Source organism: Pteronotus mesoamericanus, unplaced genomic scaffold, assembly GCF_021234165.1.
Source record: "Pteronotus mesoamericanus isolate MK-2021 breed Mesoamerican mustached bat unplaced genomic scaffold, CSHL_Meso_final contig_347, whole genome shotgun sequence".
Lineage (NCBI taxonomy): Eukaryota > Metazoa > Chordata > Mammalia > Chiroptera > Mormoopidae > Pteronotus > Pteronotus mesoamericanus.
In genome coordinates this window covers 8,443,593-8,464,088 of record NW_026555137.1, presented here as the reverse complement: position 1 = coordinate 8,464,088, position 20,496 = coordinate 8,443,593, and the positions used below count along the sequence as shown (strand labels likewise).

The 20,496-nt window shown below is 42.5% G+C and overlaps 1 protein-coding gene across 1 annotated transcript in view; it reads left to right on the top strand.

Moving 5' to 3' along the window:
* Positions 1-905: 905 nt before the first annotated feature.
* Positions 906-20,496, top strand: part of RAB3GAP2 (RAB3 GTPase activating non-catalytic protein subunit 2) — a 52,952-nt gene continuing 33,361 nt past the window's right edge. Inside the window, exons 1-8 of the mRNA XM_054576606.1 lie at positions 906-1,131; positions 11,818-11,882; positions 16,619-16,742; positions 17,441-17,522; positions 19,188-19,235; positions 19,314-19,389; positions 19,702-19,803; positions 20,056-20,155. Of these exons, the coding sequence (XP_054432581.1) occupies positions 1,017-1,131; positions 11,818-11,882; positions 16,619-16,742; positions 17,441-17,522; positions 19,188-19,235; positions 19,314-19,389; positions 19,702-19,803; positions 20,056-20,155 (712 nt within the window). The 5' untranslated portion in view covers positions 906-1,016. The remainder of the gene's footprint in view (positions 1,132-11,817; positions 11,883-16,618; positions 16,743-17,440; positions 17,523-19,187; positions 19,236-19,313; positions 19,390-19,701; positions 19,804-20,055; positions 20,156-20,496) is intronic.

Genomic DNA, 20,496 nt, shown 5'->3' with positions numbered 1-20,496 from the left:
AGCACGATATGCCAGGTCCTATGTTAGATAACTATGGACATAAAGTGGCATTAAATGAGATCCCAACTTCCAGGAATTTACAACAAAATCTGTACCTGATCCTGGCAACTGTGAGCGCCCATCCCCCAATAAAATAGAACAAACAAACAAAAAAACTAGGCAAGATTCCCTGTTATGTTCTGTTATAGCACTTTGTACTTCCTTCCTTCCTTACCATTAGCTGTTAAATAGCTTTTTTCATTTCAGTTCAATAGTTGAGTAATTAACTGCTCCTAGAATTTTCGCTCCACGGGAACAAGCATTTAATGTCTTTTGTTCTCTGCTTTATACTCCACGCCTCGCGTGTCTGGAATAGAAACGACGAGCAACACATTTCTTGAATGGGCGGATGAGAGAATGAATGGAAAATCAAATGCAGGTCGACAGACCGTGTAAGAGTGTAACACAGTGCGACGCGCGCTGCATTGGGCGTGAACAGCACCATGGCAATTTGTCGGGGGAGCATTTCAAGCTAACCTTGACGGAGGAGAAATTAATCTTTGCGACCTCGGACACTTCCATGACACCGTCCCCCACTGTCCTAGTTTTAACAGGGAGTATTCTGAGAAAAATCAGGACCGTACCAACAGCAAGACACCAACAAGACTGGTCAAATTACCAAGGCCGACGCAGACATCATCCAATGAGGTACTGTCTAGCTAAAAGCCATAATGAATAAAAGAGCTCCTTCCCGGGTGGAGGCGCAGAACCCCGACCGACCTCGGTCTGAGGTCTCCACGTCGGCGTCAGAGCCGGCGACAGCCGCTGGTCACGTGACTGGGAGCGCGTCCGCCGGCGCCGTTCTGCGCAAACGCAATACTCTGGAGCGGAGCACCCGCGTGCGCTGACAGCTTCCGGTTCGGTTTCCCCGCCCCTGCGCGGCTGAAGCTGTCCGGGCTGGGCTGTGGCCGCGAGGGGTGGCGGGGGGCAGGGCGTGGTCAGGTAAGGTGCGTGCACCAGCGGGGCTCCCCGCAGCCATGGCCTGTTCCATTGTCCAGTTCTGCCACTTCCAGGACCTCCAGGCCGCCCGCGACTTCCTCTTCCCTCACCTGCGGGAGGAGACCTCCATCGGCGCCCTGCGGAGGGACCCCAGTAAGTGTCCCCCGCTTCGCCGCCCCTCGCCCGGCGGGTTCGGGTCTCCGTTCGGCCCCGCCGTCTCTGTCCTGGGGGCCCCTACTTCCCCGCACGCCTTCCAGCGATGACGCCCTGCCCTCCTCGTCCTGTACCCCCCTCCGCCCTGGTCGCGTCGGTGTCGCCCTCCTGTCGCCCCAGCTTTCTCCTAAACACCTCGCTCTCGGGCCAGAAACTGCGTCCAGCTTCCTCTCGTCCCGTCTCCCTCTTCTTCCCACCCGGCGCTGCCTGTTCCGTGATCGCCTCTTCTCCCCGGGGATCCCCTGCCAGCTGTCGGCGGGCGCTCCATCCTGATGTTGGCCTTCACCCCGGCTCCTCCACCCCGGGGTCTGTGGCCCTCGGCTGCCTGGCTGCCTGGCTGCCTGCCCTTCCGAAAGGGTTTATTGTTGCCCAGGGCTCTCTTCTCCCACCCCCGCCCCGCCCCCCTTCAGATTTAGAGAGTAAATGGCTGATTGACAGTTGAGTGACCCCTAAGGAGGTGAGTTAAGCGCTCCGAAGTCGGGGTAATAACCTGTCAGGAGGTGAGCGAGAATCTACAGCAAGAACTAAAATGACATGGAACGTGTCATTTCCGTGTTAATTACAGTAACGCGGCCACGCACAGTTCAGGCGCTTCATTGAGGTGAGAAGCCTTCCACCTGTTATTATCATCAAAGAGTGTGGAGGCTTTGCCCACGGAGTGTGAAATCCTAAGCCTGGTTTATTAGACTCTGCCTAGTTCCTCGGAACTTCCCACAGGTCTCCCACTGAAAGGCTGTGTGTTTTGTGTTTGTTTTCTTCCTATTTCCGATCTGAAGCGCATTTAGCTTGTAGTACGGCGCTGTCACTTTGGTCTCTTCTGGGCTGGTGATCAAAGCCCACTACATAAGTTCCTCTCTGTTTTTTAAATTTAGAAGGTATCATACCAAAGCAAAGCAAATCGAACTGGTGGTCTCTGCCCTCTCGGAGCATATAATTTACTGGGACAAATAAATTAGCAGCTACCATGCGGTTCGACTAAGATATGTACATATATAAACATGTATACTATATATTGACAAATAAGTATGAATCTATAAATATAGGTATGCTTATGTGGGGCACAAGGGACACTTCCCTGAAGTGGCAATACTTACGCCTCCCCTTGGAGGAGCAGGGAGGTGAATAAGGGAAAGGTTGTAACACGCGCAGAGGAGGGGCGGCCTGGAATGGCACGCTACTGAGAGATCAAAGAAAACCTGCGAGGGGACACCAGGGAGCCGGACGGTCACGAGAAGCCTGTGAAAGTGGCAGGGTGCCTCTGGGAGACCCGAAGCTGAGAAAGGACGTGGTCAGATGTGAACTCAATGTAGTCGGTAGAGATTGTGAATCGCTGTTATGTGCTTTGACAGCTGTGTGCAGGAGAGATGGGATGCAGGTGCATTGGTTGGGAGACTATTCCAATAACCCTTGTGAGAAGTGATTGGCGTTTGAACTAAAATAGCCCGAGCAGGACTTGAAAGGCAAGGCTGGATTAGAGCGCTCGTAAGGGGGTGGAATCTGCAGGACCTAGTGGAGACCAGGCAATGAGGGGCTATCAGAGCCGATGGGCGAGAGTGGGCAAGGATGCCTGTGGGCTTTTGACTTGAGTAAAGGCCTATAAAGAGAGAGAATGAAGTGGATAGGTTTTGGACGTTTGGCATTTTAAATGTTTGTGGTCTGTGCACGGGAGGGGGTCCAGCTGAACGCTAGATACAGAGGTCTGACACTTAATAAGGATTCCTGGCCAGAGATGTTGATTTGAGAGTTATCAGCAAAAAGCGTCACACCTGTTTCAAGGATTATGTATGCATACAGTCATGCCCCGTGCGTTGTCGTGTGCACATCATAGAGTGCACTTACACAGACCTGGATGGCTCCACCTACTACTGCGATTGTGTGTGCCGTACTTTTATACAACTGGCAGCGCAGTAGGTTTGTTGACGCTGGCAGCACCACAAACTCAGGAGTGACGCGTTGTGCTGTGACAGTAAGACGGCCACGAAGTTGTTACGCAGTGGGAATTTTCCAGCTCTGTTGTAATCTTATAGGACCACCGTCGTGTATGTGGTCTGTCATTGATGGAAACATCTTTTGCGTCACTGAGTGACTGCAAAGTGATGTGAACTGAGTACCGAAGTTTTAAGCGTCAAGTGGAGGTTAATTGGAAGAAGCCTGAGGAAGAGTTACAGAGCAAAACCACGTGAGCATGATGGTCTAGCAGCTAAGGGAGGAGAGACTTGGATGAAAGACGAGAGGGGTCAGCAGTTGCAGGTGCAGCAGAGGTCAGCTAAGATGAGGACAGAAATGTGTTCGTGGGTTTTGGGGAGGTGGCGGTGACTGGGAGCTCAGAACAGGCTTGGTGGAATGGTTGGGGCAAACAGCTTGTTCACGGCGTTTTGAGGAGTTAATGAAGTTGACTATTTCAGGGATCCAGGTTGTGAAGGGTAGTCGCTACAGGACTGTAGACGGAGGATGTAGAATAAAAGAACACATTTCCTATGTCTTGCTGCCCTAGTCCAAGCCACCGTCTCTTCTCACTTGGCCAGTGACATCAGTCTTCAAACAGATCTTCCTGCATCTCTCCACTCTTGCTTTCTTGTAACTAGTTCCCAAAAGCAGTCAGAGTGAACTTTTAAAGGCATACATTGTCTATATCATAGCATTCCCCTGTTTATAACTCTCTATGCTTACAAGTGCACTTTATATAAGATCCAAAATTCTTGCCTGGCGTACAAGACTCTTGAGGCCCTGCCTCCTGCCACTTCCTGTACCTCCTGCTCCTCTCCCATATTTCTTATGCTTCAGACACTTTGTGCTGTTAAGACAGCCAGGCTCATTTGCACCTGAGGCCTTTGCCCTTGCCCTTGTCTCTACCTTGGATGTTCTATGCAGGCCTTTTGTGCTACCTGCACCTTGTCATGCAAGTCTTAACTCAAATGTCAGCATCTCAGGGAGGCCTTTTCCACCATCTAATCTAAAGCAGTCACTCTTACCTCCTTGGCCTCACCTGTTACTCTCTATCATATCACCTTGTTTATTTTTCATCGCAGTCTGTGCCGTCCAGTATGGTAGTCTCTAGCCACATCAGGCTGTTGAGTTCTTGAAATGTAGCAAGTGCTACTGAGGAACTGAATTTTTTATTTTACTTAATTTACATAACCAGATGTGGCTAATGGCTACCATACTGTATGGCACAGTTATAGGTGCTAAAATTTAGGCACACAGGGATGGACTAGTTGTCCAAGGTCACACAGCAAAGGGTAGTTTGAGGATATGAACTCAGTCCAGGCAAGTGGGGATATAATCATACCCCATACATCTCGGTTAATTTGCAATATGCCTATGAGTTTGCAAATATTTAATTCATTACCCTTTTAAATCAAATTCTTAGGTAGGTATTTATGGGTATTATTGTGGCTACTCTCAGTTCAGGTAGAAAAGAAATGGAGAAAGAACCTCTTAACCAGTGAGCCCATTTGCAAAGCCCGCATTTTACAGTTAAAATGGTGCTTTCATTTACAAATAAAAGTCAGGAAAAGAGCTTGCCCTCCTATAGATAGTTTACTTGGAATTCTAGGAATGGCAAAGGCCATGGATTTTGGTCATCACTCCAGGCTACCTTTTATTACACATCAGGTTTTGTAAAGAGCTCTATCAGAATTTGTGGTGGATGTATGTTGTTGTTCTCATTTATCTGCTTCTAACAATAATTGCAGTAAGTCAAGTAAGAAGACAAATTTTAATACTTAGAGCCTTATGATCACAGGAAAACTTGTTTTTTTTTTTCAGTTCATATCTCTTTTGCAGAAAAATTTTTGGCCTGGTAATAAAAATTATATTAGAATAGCATTCTTTGGAGGAAATAAAGTGGAAACAGAAGGAGAAATAGGACTTATAAAATTACTCTTAGAGAAGATCATCATATTTCTTAATGGATGTTGGTAGGTGTCATTTCCCGATAATATTCAGAATCTGCTAACTTTAAGAGGATGATATAAATATATATTGAAATGTCCATGTTTATGGTATATGAGAACTTACATCATACTAGCGAAGAACTCTTTGGGGGTATCTGTAAGCAAAACGTTGGAAGACATTCTTCTAGAGGAGTCAGACATTCCCAACTTTTTTTTTTTTTTTTTTTGCATCATAGCATACATAAAAAATGAGACATGGACCCTGAATAGTGGAAATAATTTTGAAAAAGAATAAAAATGTGGAGGACTCATACTTCCTGATTTCAAAACGTATTGCAAAGTTACAGTAATCAAACTTGTATGGTACTGACATAAAAACAGACAAATAGACTAGTGGAATAGAATACAAAGCCCAAAAATAAACCCTTATATATATAGTCAAATGATCTTTGATGAGGATACCAGACCACTCAATGGGGAATGAAGTTGGACCCGTATCTTACACCACGCACAACCATTGACTTAAAATGGAATTCCTTGTCAGGGTAAACAGACGTGCCTCTGTACATGCATACTCGTCATCATTTTATGTTACCAGTTCCTTTGGCTTTTGCTCGCCCAATAAATGAAAAAGTGGTCCTCATGTGTTATTAGGATTATTATCAGACTTTATCTGTATTTCTTTTTAAGCAGCAAGTAATAGCAAGATTAGGCTGGTAGTGGAAGAATTTAGTTTAAGGAAAGTTTTCTCATAGGGACAGAATATTGGAATGGATTTAATAAGGAAGGTGTCAAATTGGCTTCTTTAAAATATGCAGACATTAGCTTTAACTGGCAGTATTTACGTACCTTCACCCACATTTCATAATGGCTCACCTTCCCTCGCCTTATTCGCTATGCCTGTCTATTTCTGCTGCTTTAGGTATGATAAATCAACGTAAGTTAGAAGGTGTAGGAAACAATGATAAGAAATATATCAGTTCTTTGTAATTACATACTATGTTATTGCCCTTACTTTGAAAACAAACTAATAGAAAGGAATAGGCATATTAAATTTCTTTATCTATTTATTATTTTGTTATATTATTTTTGTTGTCAGAAGATTTGTTAGATTTTGGTGGGGTGGGAAGAGAGCCTGTTTAATAACCCTTTTAGAGAAGGAGGATATGCTTAAAGATATTTTCAGTTCTGTAACTTCGTGGATTGGCTACCAGAAGCTTTGTTCTTATGTGATGGAGGAGATCACTTCTTTGGCAACATTAATCATTAGAATTCTAGAGACCTTAAAGGTCTAGTCTAATTTAATCATAAAGATTTGAAAGAGTTAAACGCCTGCTGTTGAAAATGGGATAGCCTCCTCATTTTAGATTGCTACATATTTTTATGTGCTAAAAGAAATATGCTCATAAGAAATTTATTTTCCCATTTCCATCTCCTTAGTAATAGAAAAAGATTAATAATTCTGAGGCATAGGAAATTCAGCAGCAGATTCTCTATTATTTAGTCTTTTTTTAAACTTTGTATTGCTATGTGATATTTTTCCTTGTTTTGGCCAGGAAGACCCAACTAAATTTTGTCAGGCCCCCGAATTATTTACAAGTCATAGCTTCTAGAGGTTCTTCCTCTTTACCGAAACAAGTACATTATCTCTGTTTTTTCTTGCCTCAGAAGAAAGGAAATGAATTTGCTTCTGTGCTAATAAGATCTTTTATTCAGCCATGGAGATTAAATTAAGTTTTCCTTTTCCTAACATTTAATGATTTCAGTTTCTCATTTAGTTCTTGATCTTGACATACTCATATTGGGAAAAGCAAATACTGTCAAATTAATTGCCCACTTCTAGAATTCAATTTCCTTTCTAGCTTCAGGTTCTTGTTAAATGAAAAATATATACTCAGTTTATGAGGACAGACTGTTCAAAAGCAAAACAGAATAATGTATTTTTGTAATTAAATAGAGCTATGGAAAGCAGAAGTTGAATTTCTTATTTAAGCTTTTGTTGGTAGAATAATTCATTCATTGGATATACCGCCCCCCCGCAAAAAAAATCTGTAACTTTTTTTGATGGTTGAACTAAAATGTGTTTTCTCAGTGGTTTGAAGGTTTGCATAAGTATATCATTTATCAAGTGAGACACTGAACAGTTTTTTTCTATACTAGTATAATAAAATCTCTTCAGGGAAAAAATTCTCTCCAGAAGGAGTTGTATCTACATTTTATATTTTGAAGTCATTGGTTTCATTCATTCAGCCAAAACATTTAACTTGATAAAGGTAAGAACAAGGGTTTATGCTTATGTTATGAATTATTCTAGTTTGAAGACACTTCAAACTAGTCTTCAGTGATGGGTATAAAAAAGTTAAGGATTGAAAAGTCAAGTTATTAGTCAACAAGGAAGTAGTTGCTTTTTGTTAAGTTGGTTAGAGACCAGCTTATGAATTTTATTTAGATAGAGGATTCAAGATGAGCTGTGCCACAAGAAATAAGGGCAATTTCTGCAAAGGAGGTAGACTAACAAAATACTTTAAATGGACATTCCTCTTGAAAGACTCTAATTGGATCTGTAATACAGTCCTTGATTTTCTGTGAATTTTAAGGAGAGATGGCTAAGAATGTGAAAAGAATAAAGAATAGATTTGAAAGGCAATTCACCCTTCAAGAAAGGTTGCCCCCCCCCCAAAAAAAAAATTAAAGACTCCTAACTAAGCAGAAATACGTAATTACTTGGAAATGCCTTTTTTTTTTTTTTTTTTTTTTTAAGTAGGTTGTACAGGAAAAGAGGTGGGAGAGCCCAATGAAAACACAAGCCTGTGAAATACTCTGCTTCTGGCCGGACACTGTCCCGGTGTAATATTGTACAATGCCGGCTCCTACCGCAACATCCAGCGCGCGAAACATAGCACGGAAGTCACACAATGAGGGCACATTCTCATGACCTGTTTTTAGATTCCCCTAATAGCCAATATTTTCCGTTTTTAAGCTGCTTTTTGGGTGACCTGTTTTATTCACTATTGGCAAAAAGAATATTTGCATAATAGAGTGCAGGCCCAGTTTAAGAATGCTGCAGACGTTCTCCAGCCCCCTATCAAAATGGTATGGTGTTGATTGGGGAACTTGGTGTTCTTCCTAGTTGTTTTTTCTAGCTGACCAAAAAATTAGGTTCTTGAAAATCACATTTAATTGAATGATGATTTACATTGAAAAATAGCTAATGATGTCAATAGTTAAACATAGCTAATGTTGAATAACATTGTCTCTCCTGTGAAGGATTTTATCAGGCAGTCTGCCTTTCTGGTGACTTTTCTGTAAAAGATGGCTTCTTCATTCAGTATCACTATCGGTGTTTTTTAATTGGTCATTGACCAAGGTTGTGGATAACCAAAGCAATGCGCTTATAGCATGCAGGGTAGGGCAAAGTAGATTTACAGTTGTGAGTACAGGAAAAACAGAGTTTGCATGGTTTGAAGGCAAAAGAAATAACCTTGGTAAAGTGCTGGCATTCTGACACTTTTTAACAGCCAAAAATAGCTGTTAGATAGCAACCTGCAACACAGCATCAGATAATTTTCAAGGGAAGTCAGGAGGCTGCAGAAATTGTATCATTGGCACTGCATAGAAGTAGCCACAGGGTAGTGCAGTTTGCAGATTTTTTTAATGTTTCTCATTTTTCAGACAACTAGAATTTGGAATGCATTTTCTTACAGAATTATAAAGAGCATTGGGATTCCAGACTGACCTTCAAAGCATCGTTAACCTGTCCAAGCTTTGTGTCGCCTCCCTTTACTCTGTGAAGCACCATGGCTTCTGTGGAAAATGTATTCCTGAGGTCGAGGGAGATGCCTGATCAAATTCTTTCCCTCTGTTTAATAGAAACGCCCCCACCAGGGGCATTGAGAAATGGCTAAGCTGTCATAAACACAAATATCGTGTACAAAGAAAGTATGTTTCAAGGTCTTCCTCTTCCTGTGGGATCTGAATTGCGGCGTAAAGGGAGATTGGACCTCTGCAGGAGCAGGAAGTCCAGACTGCTGCTGTCTTCTGTTGGCTTGTGTGAGTCATTTGCGAATTGAGTCAGGTGCTTTTTACATCAATATGGAGGAGAAATAACACATTTTTCATGGTTTTGTTTTGTATGGCATTCAAGAGAGGTTATGTGCACACACTATGCTCTCTGAAGGCTTATTTGCTTTTGTATTTCCAGCACTTAGCACAGTGCCCACGACAGAAAAGAGGCTGTGTTTCTTGAATGGATGGATGAATGAATGAATGAATGATTGAATGAGTGAGTGAGTGAGTGAGTGAGTGAGTGAATAGCCAGTCTTCACGAAGTGCTGTAAAGCCTACATGATTTTCAGAGATTGTGGTAATTTGATAAATACATTATTCTCACAGCAATTTTAAAATTGACTCATGGCTTTTAGAGCAATGAACTTTTCTAGTTACTTGGCTTTCTCATATGAGAACCAGTGTGTTTTCTAAAACTGTAAATGGGATGGCCTAGTTGCCATCAGTCTCACAGTAAGGCAGTTGTTTGTGGTGCAGTGGAAAAATTAGCAGAATAGAGATTGCCTAACTGAATTAAATTGCCAAAGAACAAACTGTAATTTTCCAAGTTACAAAAAAAAAAAAAAAAAAATTCCCAATCTCAGTAGCAAGGAAATGTTTCCATTTTAAAATAATAAGCATTCTTACTTTTGACCTTAACCACAAGGCCCACTGTTTCCTAATTGTGTCCTCCATCAGCCACAGGAGGAAGGGATGCAGCAGAATGCCCGCTGACGTGGGCTCCGGAGCTCAGGCCCCCTGACCTCAGGCCCCTCCGCCGCTTCCTCCTCGGTGGTCCTGGTTGAGCTGTGTAAACCAAAGGATGTTTTTCTCATTGGGAAAAGGGGCTGATAGAGGACCCTTGTCATACTTACGTGAACTGAAGTCTGTACAGCACTTGGCGTATAGAAGCACTGCATACATATTAGTTGTCATGTGATCAGCCCTTTACGCACATTGCATCTTTTGGCCTTTCCTCATGTTGACGTTTTTTTTTAAAGTGTATTTGAAAAGCTCCTAGCCACATTTTAAGGTCTTAGTTTGAGGTGATTCTTCACTGTGTTTTCATCTCTCCCTGTCTCACTGCCTCCTCTGAGTTCCTGTAGTAGTTGATCGCAGTACTCACCAGGTATTATAATTACATGTCTGTCCCCTACACTACACCACAAACTCTTCAAGGAGTATGTTTGTATTTTTCTCTGTTCCTGCTGCATGTGGTATTTAACAGAACAGTTGTTAAATTGTTTAATAGACACGTATATCGAAATCTTCTATAAGTTGTACAGTGTTAATCAAAGGATAGTACTCTTTTACGACTTAATAGTGTGCTTGGCATAGTAGGAAGTAGTTAGTGGTATTTAAATATCAAAGATGAGACTATATTACCACAGAGCTCATTCAACAATGGTTTCAAATACTAGATGAACATTTTTTTACTATTTGTATCCAATTGATTTTAGCAACTTGTAAAACCTTATAGATGTGAAAGACCTATTTCCTTCCTTTCTACTGCAGGCATTCTAGATGCCAGGTTCAGTCCCATCATTTTAACTGATTCTCACTCCCCCCATAAGATCGGAAAGCTGATTGATTAAATACAATATTTACATTTTATAGTATTTTAACGGCTAAATCTCGATGACTGGCCCCGCGAGCTCGTGTGCCAGGCGCTGAGGGCTTCAGTGTGTTGTCTGATGTAAATCCTGCCACAGCCCTGCCAGCTGGAGGCACTATTGTTTCACACGCTTTTACGGTGGGAGAACGAAAGCTTGGAGATGTGGGGTGACTTGCTCTAGGTCACCCGGCTGGTAAGTGTGGGGTCCAGGCTATGAACCTAGGTAGTCAGAATCGGGGGCCTAAACTTATAATTCATTCAGCTGCCCGTTCTTTTCACATTTTATTTGAATTTTATCTGTTTTTAACTTATTTTGAGGTGATGTGTATAAAGTGGCTAATGTTTGACTCAGAGTAGATGGTCAGAAAATGATAGTTTTATTTCTTCTTTCTGATGTGATACCATAAGAAATAAATTTAAAAAGATATAAAAAGAAGTAACATGAACAATGTAAGGAATCATGCTCTCCAAACCTATACAGACTTCTGATCCTTTGTTACCGTGTTTGTTGAACATCTTATTTTACTCCACAAAAATATTCTCATGTGTAAGAAATCACAGAATATCAGAAAAAGGTAGAGAATAGTAGATCTGTCTTATTTCAATATTCAGTTTTCTTTTTCATTGATACCTTGTCTTATCAAAAAACAACTTACTTTTTAAGACATCTTTGTGAAGTTTTAAGGGTTTTTGTCACTGTGTATATTTAATTTGTCTAATGTCTTAAGTAACCAATATTTGTCATTTTGGGATATTTTTTAAAAGTCACCTTTGCAGTTTGATTTAAATGTGGATAAACTTGATGTCTAATATCTTAAGATCCAAATAATTTGCACAGTTTTACTAAGACATAGATTTGGAAATTCAGGTAAAATGTTTCCGGATGATTATTACATAAGCAATATCCTGGTATAGTCTAGTGTTAACATTAGTTTCTTCCTTATCATCAGCACTATATTTATATAATGTTTATTGTATATCAGGGTTGGCTTTATTATGTTTAGAGAGAATGTTTTAAAATCTTTTAAGCTCTGTATTTCATGTAAGTACTTTCTATCTTTTTAAAAATAGGTAAATCAACGAACTGGGAAGATGATGGTTGGGGAGCATGGGAAGAAACAGAACGCCAAGAGCCTGTAAGTCTTTAGAAATGTATGCTTGCTTCTCGATAGCGGCATTTTCCTTGTGTAAAGATGGTGACATATTCCGATGTTAGGCTGACATTTAAAAATCTTGGTCACAAACATTTCTGTGCTTACTTAATAGTGCGGAGTAGAGACCTGTTATTCCTCCTGCTGTCTATAATTATGAGCAACTCCAAAGGCATAGCCAGCCCCAGAGACATAACAAGAATCAGAGTAAATTTTGGCAGTTGTATGAAACGCAGAAGTGCATGCTGTAGTCAAGGTAACAGGCGTAGCCACCTAATCAGAATGGAAACAGCAAACCCAACGCCTGCCTTCCCTGCGAGTTGCACTGGCAGGTCTTGTCCACACGAAAGATGAGACCAGTGTTGGAAGAGGCAAAATGTCTTGAAGTCAATTTCTGGTTGTGTGGTTACTGGAAAGGGACCAGGGCCGAGGCGGACCTGCCCCCGCACGGTTGGGAATGTGTGGGTTCCTGACTGTGTGCAGGAAAGATTTCATGACAGCAGTTGAGGCGATTTTGAAAGTACGTTTATTAAAGCTGGGGACAATGAAACAAAGGAAGGGCTTAAGATCGAAGAGGTAAGGTCATAGCAACAGGAGGGAGCCTAGGTGTGGCTGCCCTGGCTCTTTAGAGAGAAACTCACAGAGGCAGACGGAGTGAGCCACATGGGGCCGTGGGGACTCAGGAAACAAGTTACAGAGGCAAAAGGAGGCCCTCGGAGGCAGGTTCAGGGGTGAGCCTGGGAGGAGCTGCCAGTGCCTGCTGCTCCCCTGGTTGCAAGTCTCCTGGGAACACTTAGCGCTTAGGAGAAAGGGAGCAAAGGTACACACACCTGAGGAAAGATTGGGGGAAAGGCACAGGCGTGCTCAAGGGAGAGTGTGCAACGAATGGGTCCTTCGTCTGAAGGGTTTTTATTTGCTTTCAAAAGGCAGGAATGTTAGGAGACATCTCATTAATCAGAACATTCATCAGCTTTTTTGGTGTGTCTTTTGATATGCTGATGCATCAAAATGAGCATATAGAGGCATCAGGGTCATTCTCTGCTCAGTTTCACCTTCAACAAATGTCACCTGAAAGGGATTGTGACCAGGCCAGGGGTGTCTGCCCTATCCCAGTCTGGAATGTATAAATCATTTGCTCCTAATTGTCCTTAGTTAGGGAAGAGAAGACCTTGCAATCTGTTATCTGGCTGTGAATTGCTCAGCTGTCCAACTCTCTTCCTCATTTTTTGGTCAAGGAAAGCTGCCAGCACCTTACTTGCCTGCCTCAGCGTCAAGGTGCCGCAGCCGTAGGAATGGGGGCAGGCTGTCCGCCGGTTCCCACGGGCTCATGGCTGTTAGGACCGGCAGAGGAGAGTAACCTTTGCTTTGCCAGCCTGGCTTAGAGGGGCGCGGTGTCTGGGTCTTCGGGGGGCTGTGGAGGTGTGGAGAGGGGCCGCAGGTGCTGACCCAGGGCCGGCCGGCTGCGGCTGAGCCCGGCAGAAAACTGTGACGGCCTCAGGGCGCTGTTTGTTCCCATAAGTTTGTAGGTTCAGAGAATTGTTTTAATTCTATTTGAAATGAATTTCTTACAAGTAATGAATTTGTTTTTGAAAATAACATGTTTATTACAGAAAATTCAGATATTATAGAAAAATAGAAGGAGTAATCAAGCAACTCTTAATGTCTAAGAATAATCATTATCATTAACTTCAATGGGTTATAAAAGTAGGCATATTGCTCTGGCTATACACAGGTTGAGTGGCTGGATGAATGGGCAAACAAAATTCTATTAAATTATATATATATATATATATACACACACACACACACAATTTAAAAATAAATAATAGAATTAATCCCACTTGAATCGAAAGCTAAACTGTAAGAGTTACTGAATTATCATTAACTTCCTGTAAATTTTGGAAGAAAAGTAGTTTTAAAACTTGAGATTGAAGTTGTTGGTTTTTGTGACTAATTATGTTTGTAAAATTTTTTTCTTTGGGCCACCTGTAATCAAATTAGTAGTCACATTTAGAAAGAGCCTCTTTTCACTCTGAAAAGACCCTCGGCCTTTCGCCTGAGAGCCGGAGCCTCCAGTGTGGATGGCGGCCTAGCCCGCTGCCTGTTGTTGGGGCGCCAGGGTCCGCGAGGGGCGCTCTATTGCTCCTCAGCTCCACTGTCATCTGTGTTACACAGGAAACTATTAAACTGTTGCATAAGCTTTTGTTTGGGAGTAAAAAGTCCTGCTACCTAAGAAACAAGGTTTACCATACATCGGCATTACATATATGTGAACAGCAGGCTGGGGAGGGGGGAAGGAGAGGCACCCGCTTATTTAGCCTTATTTACATTTTGTGTTTCAGAATCCTGAAGCGCTTCTGTCTCTTGGTTTAAAATCTGTAAATGCCAATTTCATTTCTGTGATTTAGATGGTACACGGCAGAGAGTGACAGTGAATACATACACAGCCCCTGATTACGCTGGCTTTTTCTGGCCCCTCTGTAATATGTAAATGTCTGGAAAGTTAGCCCAGTGGCAGTGACAATGTAAGTCACTGGGGGACTTGGACGCAAGCTGAAAACTTCGAAAAACCATTTCTGCTGCTCCAATAGCAACCTGGCCACCCCAGCAGCTGAGGCACTAAAGCCCCTGTGCCACTATGTTTACGGACCAGCCCTGATAGTGGCCAGCTGTAATTAAAAGCCTGGTTAAACTCCTTAAAAAAAATTAGCTTTATGAAAACTTTTTTCATAAAGCCTGTGAAAGCCTCCCTAGCAAAACTTGCGGATCTCTTCCGTTCCTAATGCCTCACTGAGAAGGAAAAATGAGTGCGTGTCTATTCCAGAGGCTTCAGGCCTTCCTGGAGATGTTCCTGCAGGTGTCCTGGAACCCATATTTTATGCATGTTTTAAATATTTCTTTGATAGCATCCCAGCAAGAAATAATTTATCTTTCCTAGAAATACCACCGTAATATTTCTGACAAGGATGATTTATTTTGCTCTTAAAATCTTTTAAATTTTATTATGCTAGTAATTCATGCCTATTGAAAGCTTTTTTAAAAAGCATAAATGTGTAAGCATTTTCCAGAAAGAATACAGCCTGCGTGTCTTCCCTTCTCTTGCCCTCCCCCCGCCTTGATTAACTTGATCTAGAAGCAGTCACGTAGGGTTGAGTCTGCAGGCCATAAAACTTAGAAGCTGTAAGTGATAGATGGATAATTTAGCTACATAACATTAAAAAAATGTTTACACGAAAGAAAGTAAGCTACCACAGGGACCAGGAAAAACTATTTACAACTCTTATGTTCAAAGGGCCAATTTTCCTTATATGTAAAGAGTTTATACAGTTGATTGGAAAAAGGGCAGCAACTCCAGTAGGAAATCTGCAAAAGAAAGGAGATAACCTTTTCTAGAAAAGCCTCTTATGCATATGAGAAAGTGCCTGTTCTCATTCCAAAGAACGCAGTATACTGAGATTCCACGTTCATCTGTTAGATTGACAAAGATCCAGAGTTAAAACATCTTTTGAAACACTTCTGGGGAAACAAGCACTTTCAAAACTTGCTGGTTGGGTTGTAAATTAACACAGCTTCTGTGGAGCAGAACTGAGGTATAGCTAGCAAATTTACTAATACATATTCCCTTGACCCAGCAAATTCAGTTCTAGGAATTTATCCTACTGACATATGCCCATGCCAACTGACAGATGTATCAAGTTCTTCACTGTCACACAGTTTATAGCAGCAAGAGAGTGTGTGTACACATCACAGGTGTCCATCAGTTGGGGGCTGGGAAAATAAACTGTGGTGTGTCTATACAGTGAAATACTGTGCAGCCACTATAAGGTAAAGACACTTCAGGTGGAATCAAGCCTAAGGTATATGATAAGAGAAAATTAAAAAAAAAAAAAAGACTGAAAAAACTAAAGTAGAAGTGTGTACGGGGTGGGCAAAAGTAAGTTTACAGTTGTGAGCTGAAACATGGAATTTATTCTTTTATTACTGTTAATTATTGTGTTAGCTGTCTTCTTCTGTAAACCTACTTTTGCCAGGCCCTGAATAATGTGTGCTACCATTTGAGTTAGGAAAAGGGGGGAAAGGTGTGTATGTATATGTATGTGCAGAAAGTATCTGGAAATACACCCCAGGGCCAAGTGCATGTGTCGTCTCTGGAGTGGACAATGGGGCGGCCAGAGCTCAGGGCTAGAAGAGAGGCTTTCCAGGGAAGCTGTTGGTTTTTATGCCCCCAGGAACTTACCTATATAAGGAATAAATTTGCAGTTGAAAAACAAAAACACCTTTCAGGTCGAATAAAAAGAAAAATGGGTCAAATTTATCAAAGTGCACAGGCCTGACCGCTGTAATCGTCAAGCGGTTCTCACTTGCTGTCCAGCTGCCGACACCGCAGCTGCTTCCCTGGAATAGGGCCATCACTACATTTTTTAATACCGAATCATTTTGGAGTGGTCCCTATGTGATGTTGTTTTAATATCCTTCTACTCTGTGCTTGTTTACATTGAATTTTTTTTTTTTTGCATTGGTATTCAAAGTTGTTTGTAGTAGGTAGGTAGTTTGTCGGTCATCTTCGACATGTTTTGATAAGAAATATTATCGAGACTTTATGAAAGATTTGGGAAGATTCCTTTCCCCCTTTTACTTCCCCCTCGCCGTTCAAGGCAGACAAGTTGAGCTGACACACTCCACTGCTGTTGCATGTACATTCATTGGAGTTTCACCCACAGGAAGAAGAAGGAAATACTTGCAAAGCACAGAAAACTTCATGGCTTCAAGACTGTGTTTTATCCTTGTCTCCAACCAATGATCTTATGGTCCTGGCTTGGGGGCAAAAAGCTGTATTTCTAGTGCGTGAGTATCTATCGTTTCCCAGTGGCCTTGATTTTAATGCATTGAATTGAGCAGAAAATGTATTAGAGGGGAAAAAAATGTTATTTATTTCTATTATATGCATTATATAGTAGTCTTCGATAGTTTATGTTATGTAGTTTGTTTTATATGTTGTTTAAAACGTGTTCTTCCCTTTTTGGTATCTCTCTTTTTTCCTTTTCTGTTTTTTCGCCCCCTTGGCGGCAGATCCTTTAGCCATCTCTTTGTGGCACTTGAGAGACAGGGCTGGACACTGCCTGAAACCGAGGTTCTGGGTTTGCTTGGGGTCTGGAAACCTCGCCGATCCAAGGGAGGTCACGTAGGAAATGGCGATGGAACAGCCTTATCACGCAAATTGACCCTCCAGTGGTTAATCAGGAAGTTTGTTGGCTACCTGAAGATCAGTAGAAGTGGTCTTATAAATAAAATAGGTGGGGTACCTAAGAATTAAAAACTGATTATATGGATTAAATTGGAGGAAGGAGAGACTAAGGGTAGAGTTTTATAAAAATCTTACACAAATTTTAAACATCATCTTATATTTAAGACCCAAATTTATTCATACAGGACTATTAAATTTTGTGCTCATCATTCTAAAAAGGAAAGAGTCAAATTTATAAATTACTGTTTTAGTATACTGTAGTTGAAGTTATTTTTATAATGGAACTTAATTTTTTCAGCAAAATGGAAATATAGTGATAAAGGAAAGGAAGAAATGCAATTTGCTGTTGGTTGGAGTGGCTCTTTAAATGTTGAAGAAGGGTAGGTACCGGTTACTTTTTTGTCTCTGTGTGTGTTAAATGTGCATGTGAAAGTGTTTGACTTGTAAGTGAATCTGTGGAGAAGTTTTATCCTTTGGAAGGTAAATGTTCATTCCAACTTTGAGGTTGTAGAGCCAATTCAGTTCACAAACCTTAAGTTTACTCATCATGTGATTACTTTTAAAAAACCCAGCTATTTGGAGAGGATTTAAAGAAGCATTCAGAAAGAATATTATAACATCCTTCCTACATTTTATCTTTTTCTGTTTTTCATTACTGATTTTATTCAGCCAGAAAGTCAAGGGCAATAATTATTTTCTCTGCTTTCCTAGCATTGAGTTTGTACTTAAAGGCAACAGCGCTACATTAGTTCTTTCTTTCTTTATTTTATTGAATTTATTGGAGTGACATTGGTTAATGAAATTATATAGGTTTCAGGTGTATAATTCTGTAATACATCATATATACGTTGTATTGTGTGTTCGCCACCCCAAGGATACATGAATTCGTAAAACTCATAAATACTTTAGAAATGCAAGTTGGTAAAGTCAGGTTTCCTGCTGACTCAGTAAGAGTTTTAAAATCAAATCTCTAGCGTGGCTATGTGATAGAGCCCAGCCCAGAGTCTGGAGCCAAAAACTGTTTTGAATTAAATGACTCAAAGCTCTCTGATCAGAATAAGCAAGATTTTTCACTTTAAATTCAGAGAAAAGACAACCAAGTGGAAGCCGGTAGTACATGCCCGGCACATTGTAGATACTCAGTGAAATGTCTTCTCAAAAAATGAACAGACTTCTCTCTGAGCCATTTAGTCTAAAACATTTTAAAGACGTTTAATTTCCGTCACACATGCAAAGCAAAAATAATGGCTGAATCACTTTAAAGAAAACAAAAAGATTGATTCTGTTCAGTGATTACCTACTATGATGTACGGGGCTAGAGTGTTTATTGTTTCTTTCTTTCTTTGTTTTTTTTAATCGTTTCTTGAATAAGCTGGTGATGGTCCTGCAGTCTGACTACTTCAGTAACAGTCAGTCAGGGAGTTATTTTAATTTCAAGGCTTGGTCTCTGAGCTCCTGGCAAATTTTTCAAGTCTGCCTGTCAGAAAGGAAATCTCCTAGGGAACATCTGGGCTGGCATGTGCTTAGAAACAGGTTCTCAGGGGCAATCTCTGCAAAAGATGAAGCCGCAGCCGCCGCCGGCGCAAGGACAGTCAGTCCCTAGGGGAGTGTGCTCTGCAGACCTGCAGGAATGGGGCCGGCGGACCCTGCCGCCCTCTGCCCGCGGTCTCAGGGCTGCGGAGGGGCGGCCGACAGTGGGACGCGGAGGCCGCTGGTGGGCATCGGTACTTTCTCAGCTCCGCGTCCGAAATCCGCCCACGGTCGAGTTTGACGTTCTTTACTTTCATGCTTTTCACGACAATACAGAATGAAGAATACTGTTTGTTTTTCTTTTATTTACCTCAAGAGAATGGGACATTACGTTTCATGGCAGTGGGTTTTCTGATCAGACCTGGGGCAGAGCTTGCAGGTGAATTGGCTTGGGTGTTGAATCAGACTGGCCCACAGAGCTCCCTCCCTCCCCGCCCTCCCGCAGTGCCTGAGCCTGGAAGGAGAGCCATGGGTGCCTGTGTTGGATAAGCACACGATGTTGTTTCTGTTTTCAGGGAATGTGTAACCAGTGCTCTGTGCATCCCACTGGCGAGCCAGAAGAGGTAAGGATAAGTAAGAGCTGTTGGCTCGCTTTGCTGTGCCTTACGAGCTGTCCCAGTCACGAGTTTTGTCTGTGGCAGGAGTTCCACCGGGCGTCCCGACTGGACCTGCACTGTGCTGGGCTTCACCTCTGGTTCCGTGCGCTTCTACACGGAGGTGAGCTCAGCGCCCGGCAGGCGGAAAGCCCCCGCTGCCCGGCACCCTGGTCTTGCAGCCCCGTTGTGCTCACCGGGGACTCATTCCCTGCTTCTGGAAGTGTGTAGGTGACACTCGATGAGGGTAGGGGCTGCACAGGGCAGGGGTGGGGGTAGGAGAGCCTGGCAAAAGCGGTCAGAAGAGAAGTGGCACATTCTTCCGAGAGGAGAGGGCCTGGAGGACTAGGTGGGGAGACGGTGCTCTCTGCTTGGCCGTGCCTGTTCAGGTGTAATGCCGAGAAAACAGCAGGGCTCTCCTTTCTGCTCCTCCTAGAATGGGGTGCTCTTGCTCGCACAACTTCTGAATGAGGACCCGGTGCTGCAGCTGAAGTGCAGGACGTACGAAATCCCCCGACACCCTGGCGTGACCGAGCAGGTAGTGTGCGAGTCTGCACGCGGAGTACCAGTGGCTTTCCCCTGAGGAGTCCCTGGCCAAAGGCATTCTGAAATGGGTTTTCCATTTATTTTTACTTTTTCCCCGCCTGAAACTGTTTTGTGTGTTGGTGGGTGACAGTTGTGTAGTCATAGCATTTTTTTTTTTACATCAGTCATGACATTTGGCTCTAATAGAAAAATGGACACTCTTATTTGGCAATGATTATTTTCTTCTTCCCTTTTCCTTTGGTAGAATGAAGAGTTGAGTATCTTATATCCAGCTGCCATTGTGACTATCGATGGATTTAGCCTTTTTCAGTCTCTTCGTGCCTGTCGAAATCAAGTAGCAAAAGGTAATTTTTTGGCAGGAAGTAGCAAACTTGTGACGACGTTTGACTTGTTTAATTGAACCTACCTAGGCAGTTAAATATGTCTACTGCATTAGAAAGGCCTTCCCATACTGGATTTAAAGGAAAAAGCCCGCTGCCGTGGAAACGGGCGTACGTTGCTGGCCAGGCGGCTTAGTCAGACACAGGCGAGAACGGAAACATCAACACCGTTGCCGTGTTGCCGCAGAGAGTGTGCCCCGCGCAGGAGCAGCTCAGCAACATGTCCTGGCCAGTTAGGGGAGATTTGCAGCTGTGTCAAAGCTGAGCCACCAAATTTCTCACTCGGTTGGCAGTGGCTGGGCCAG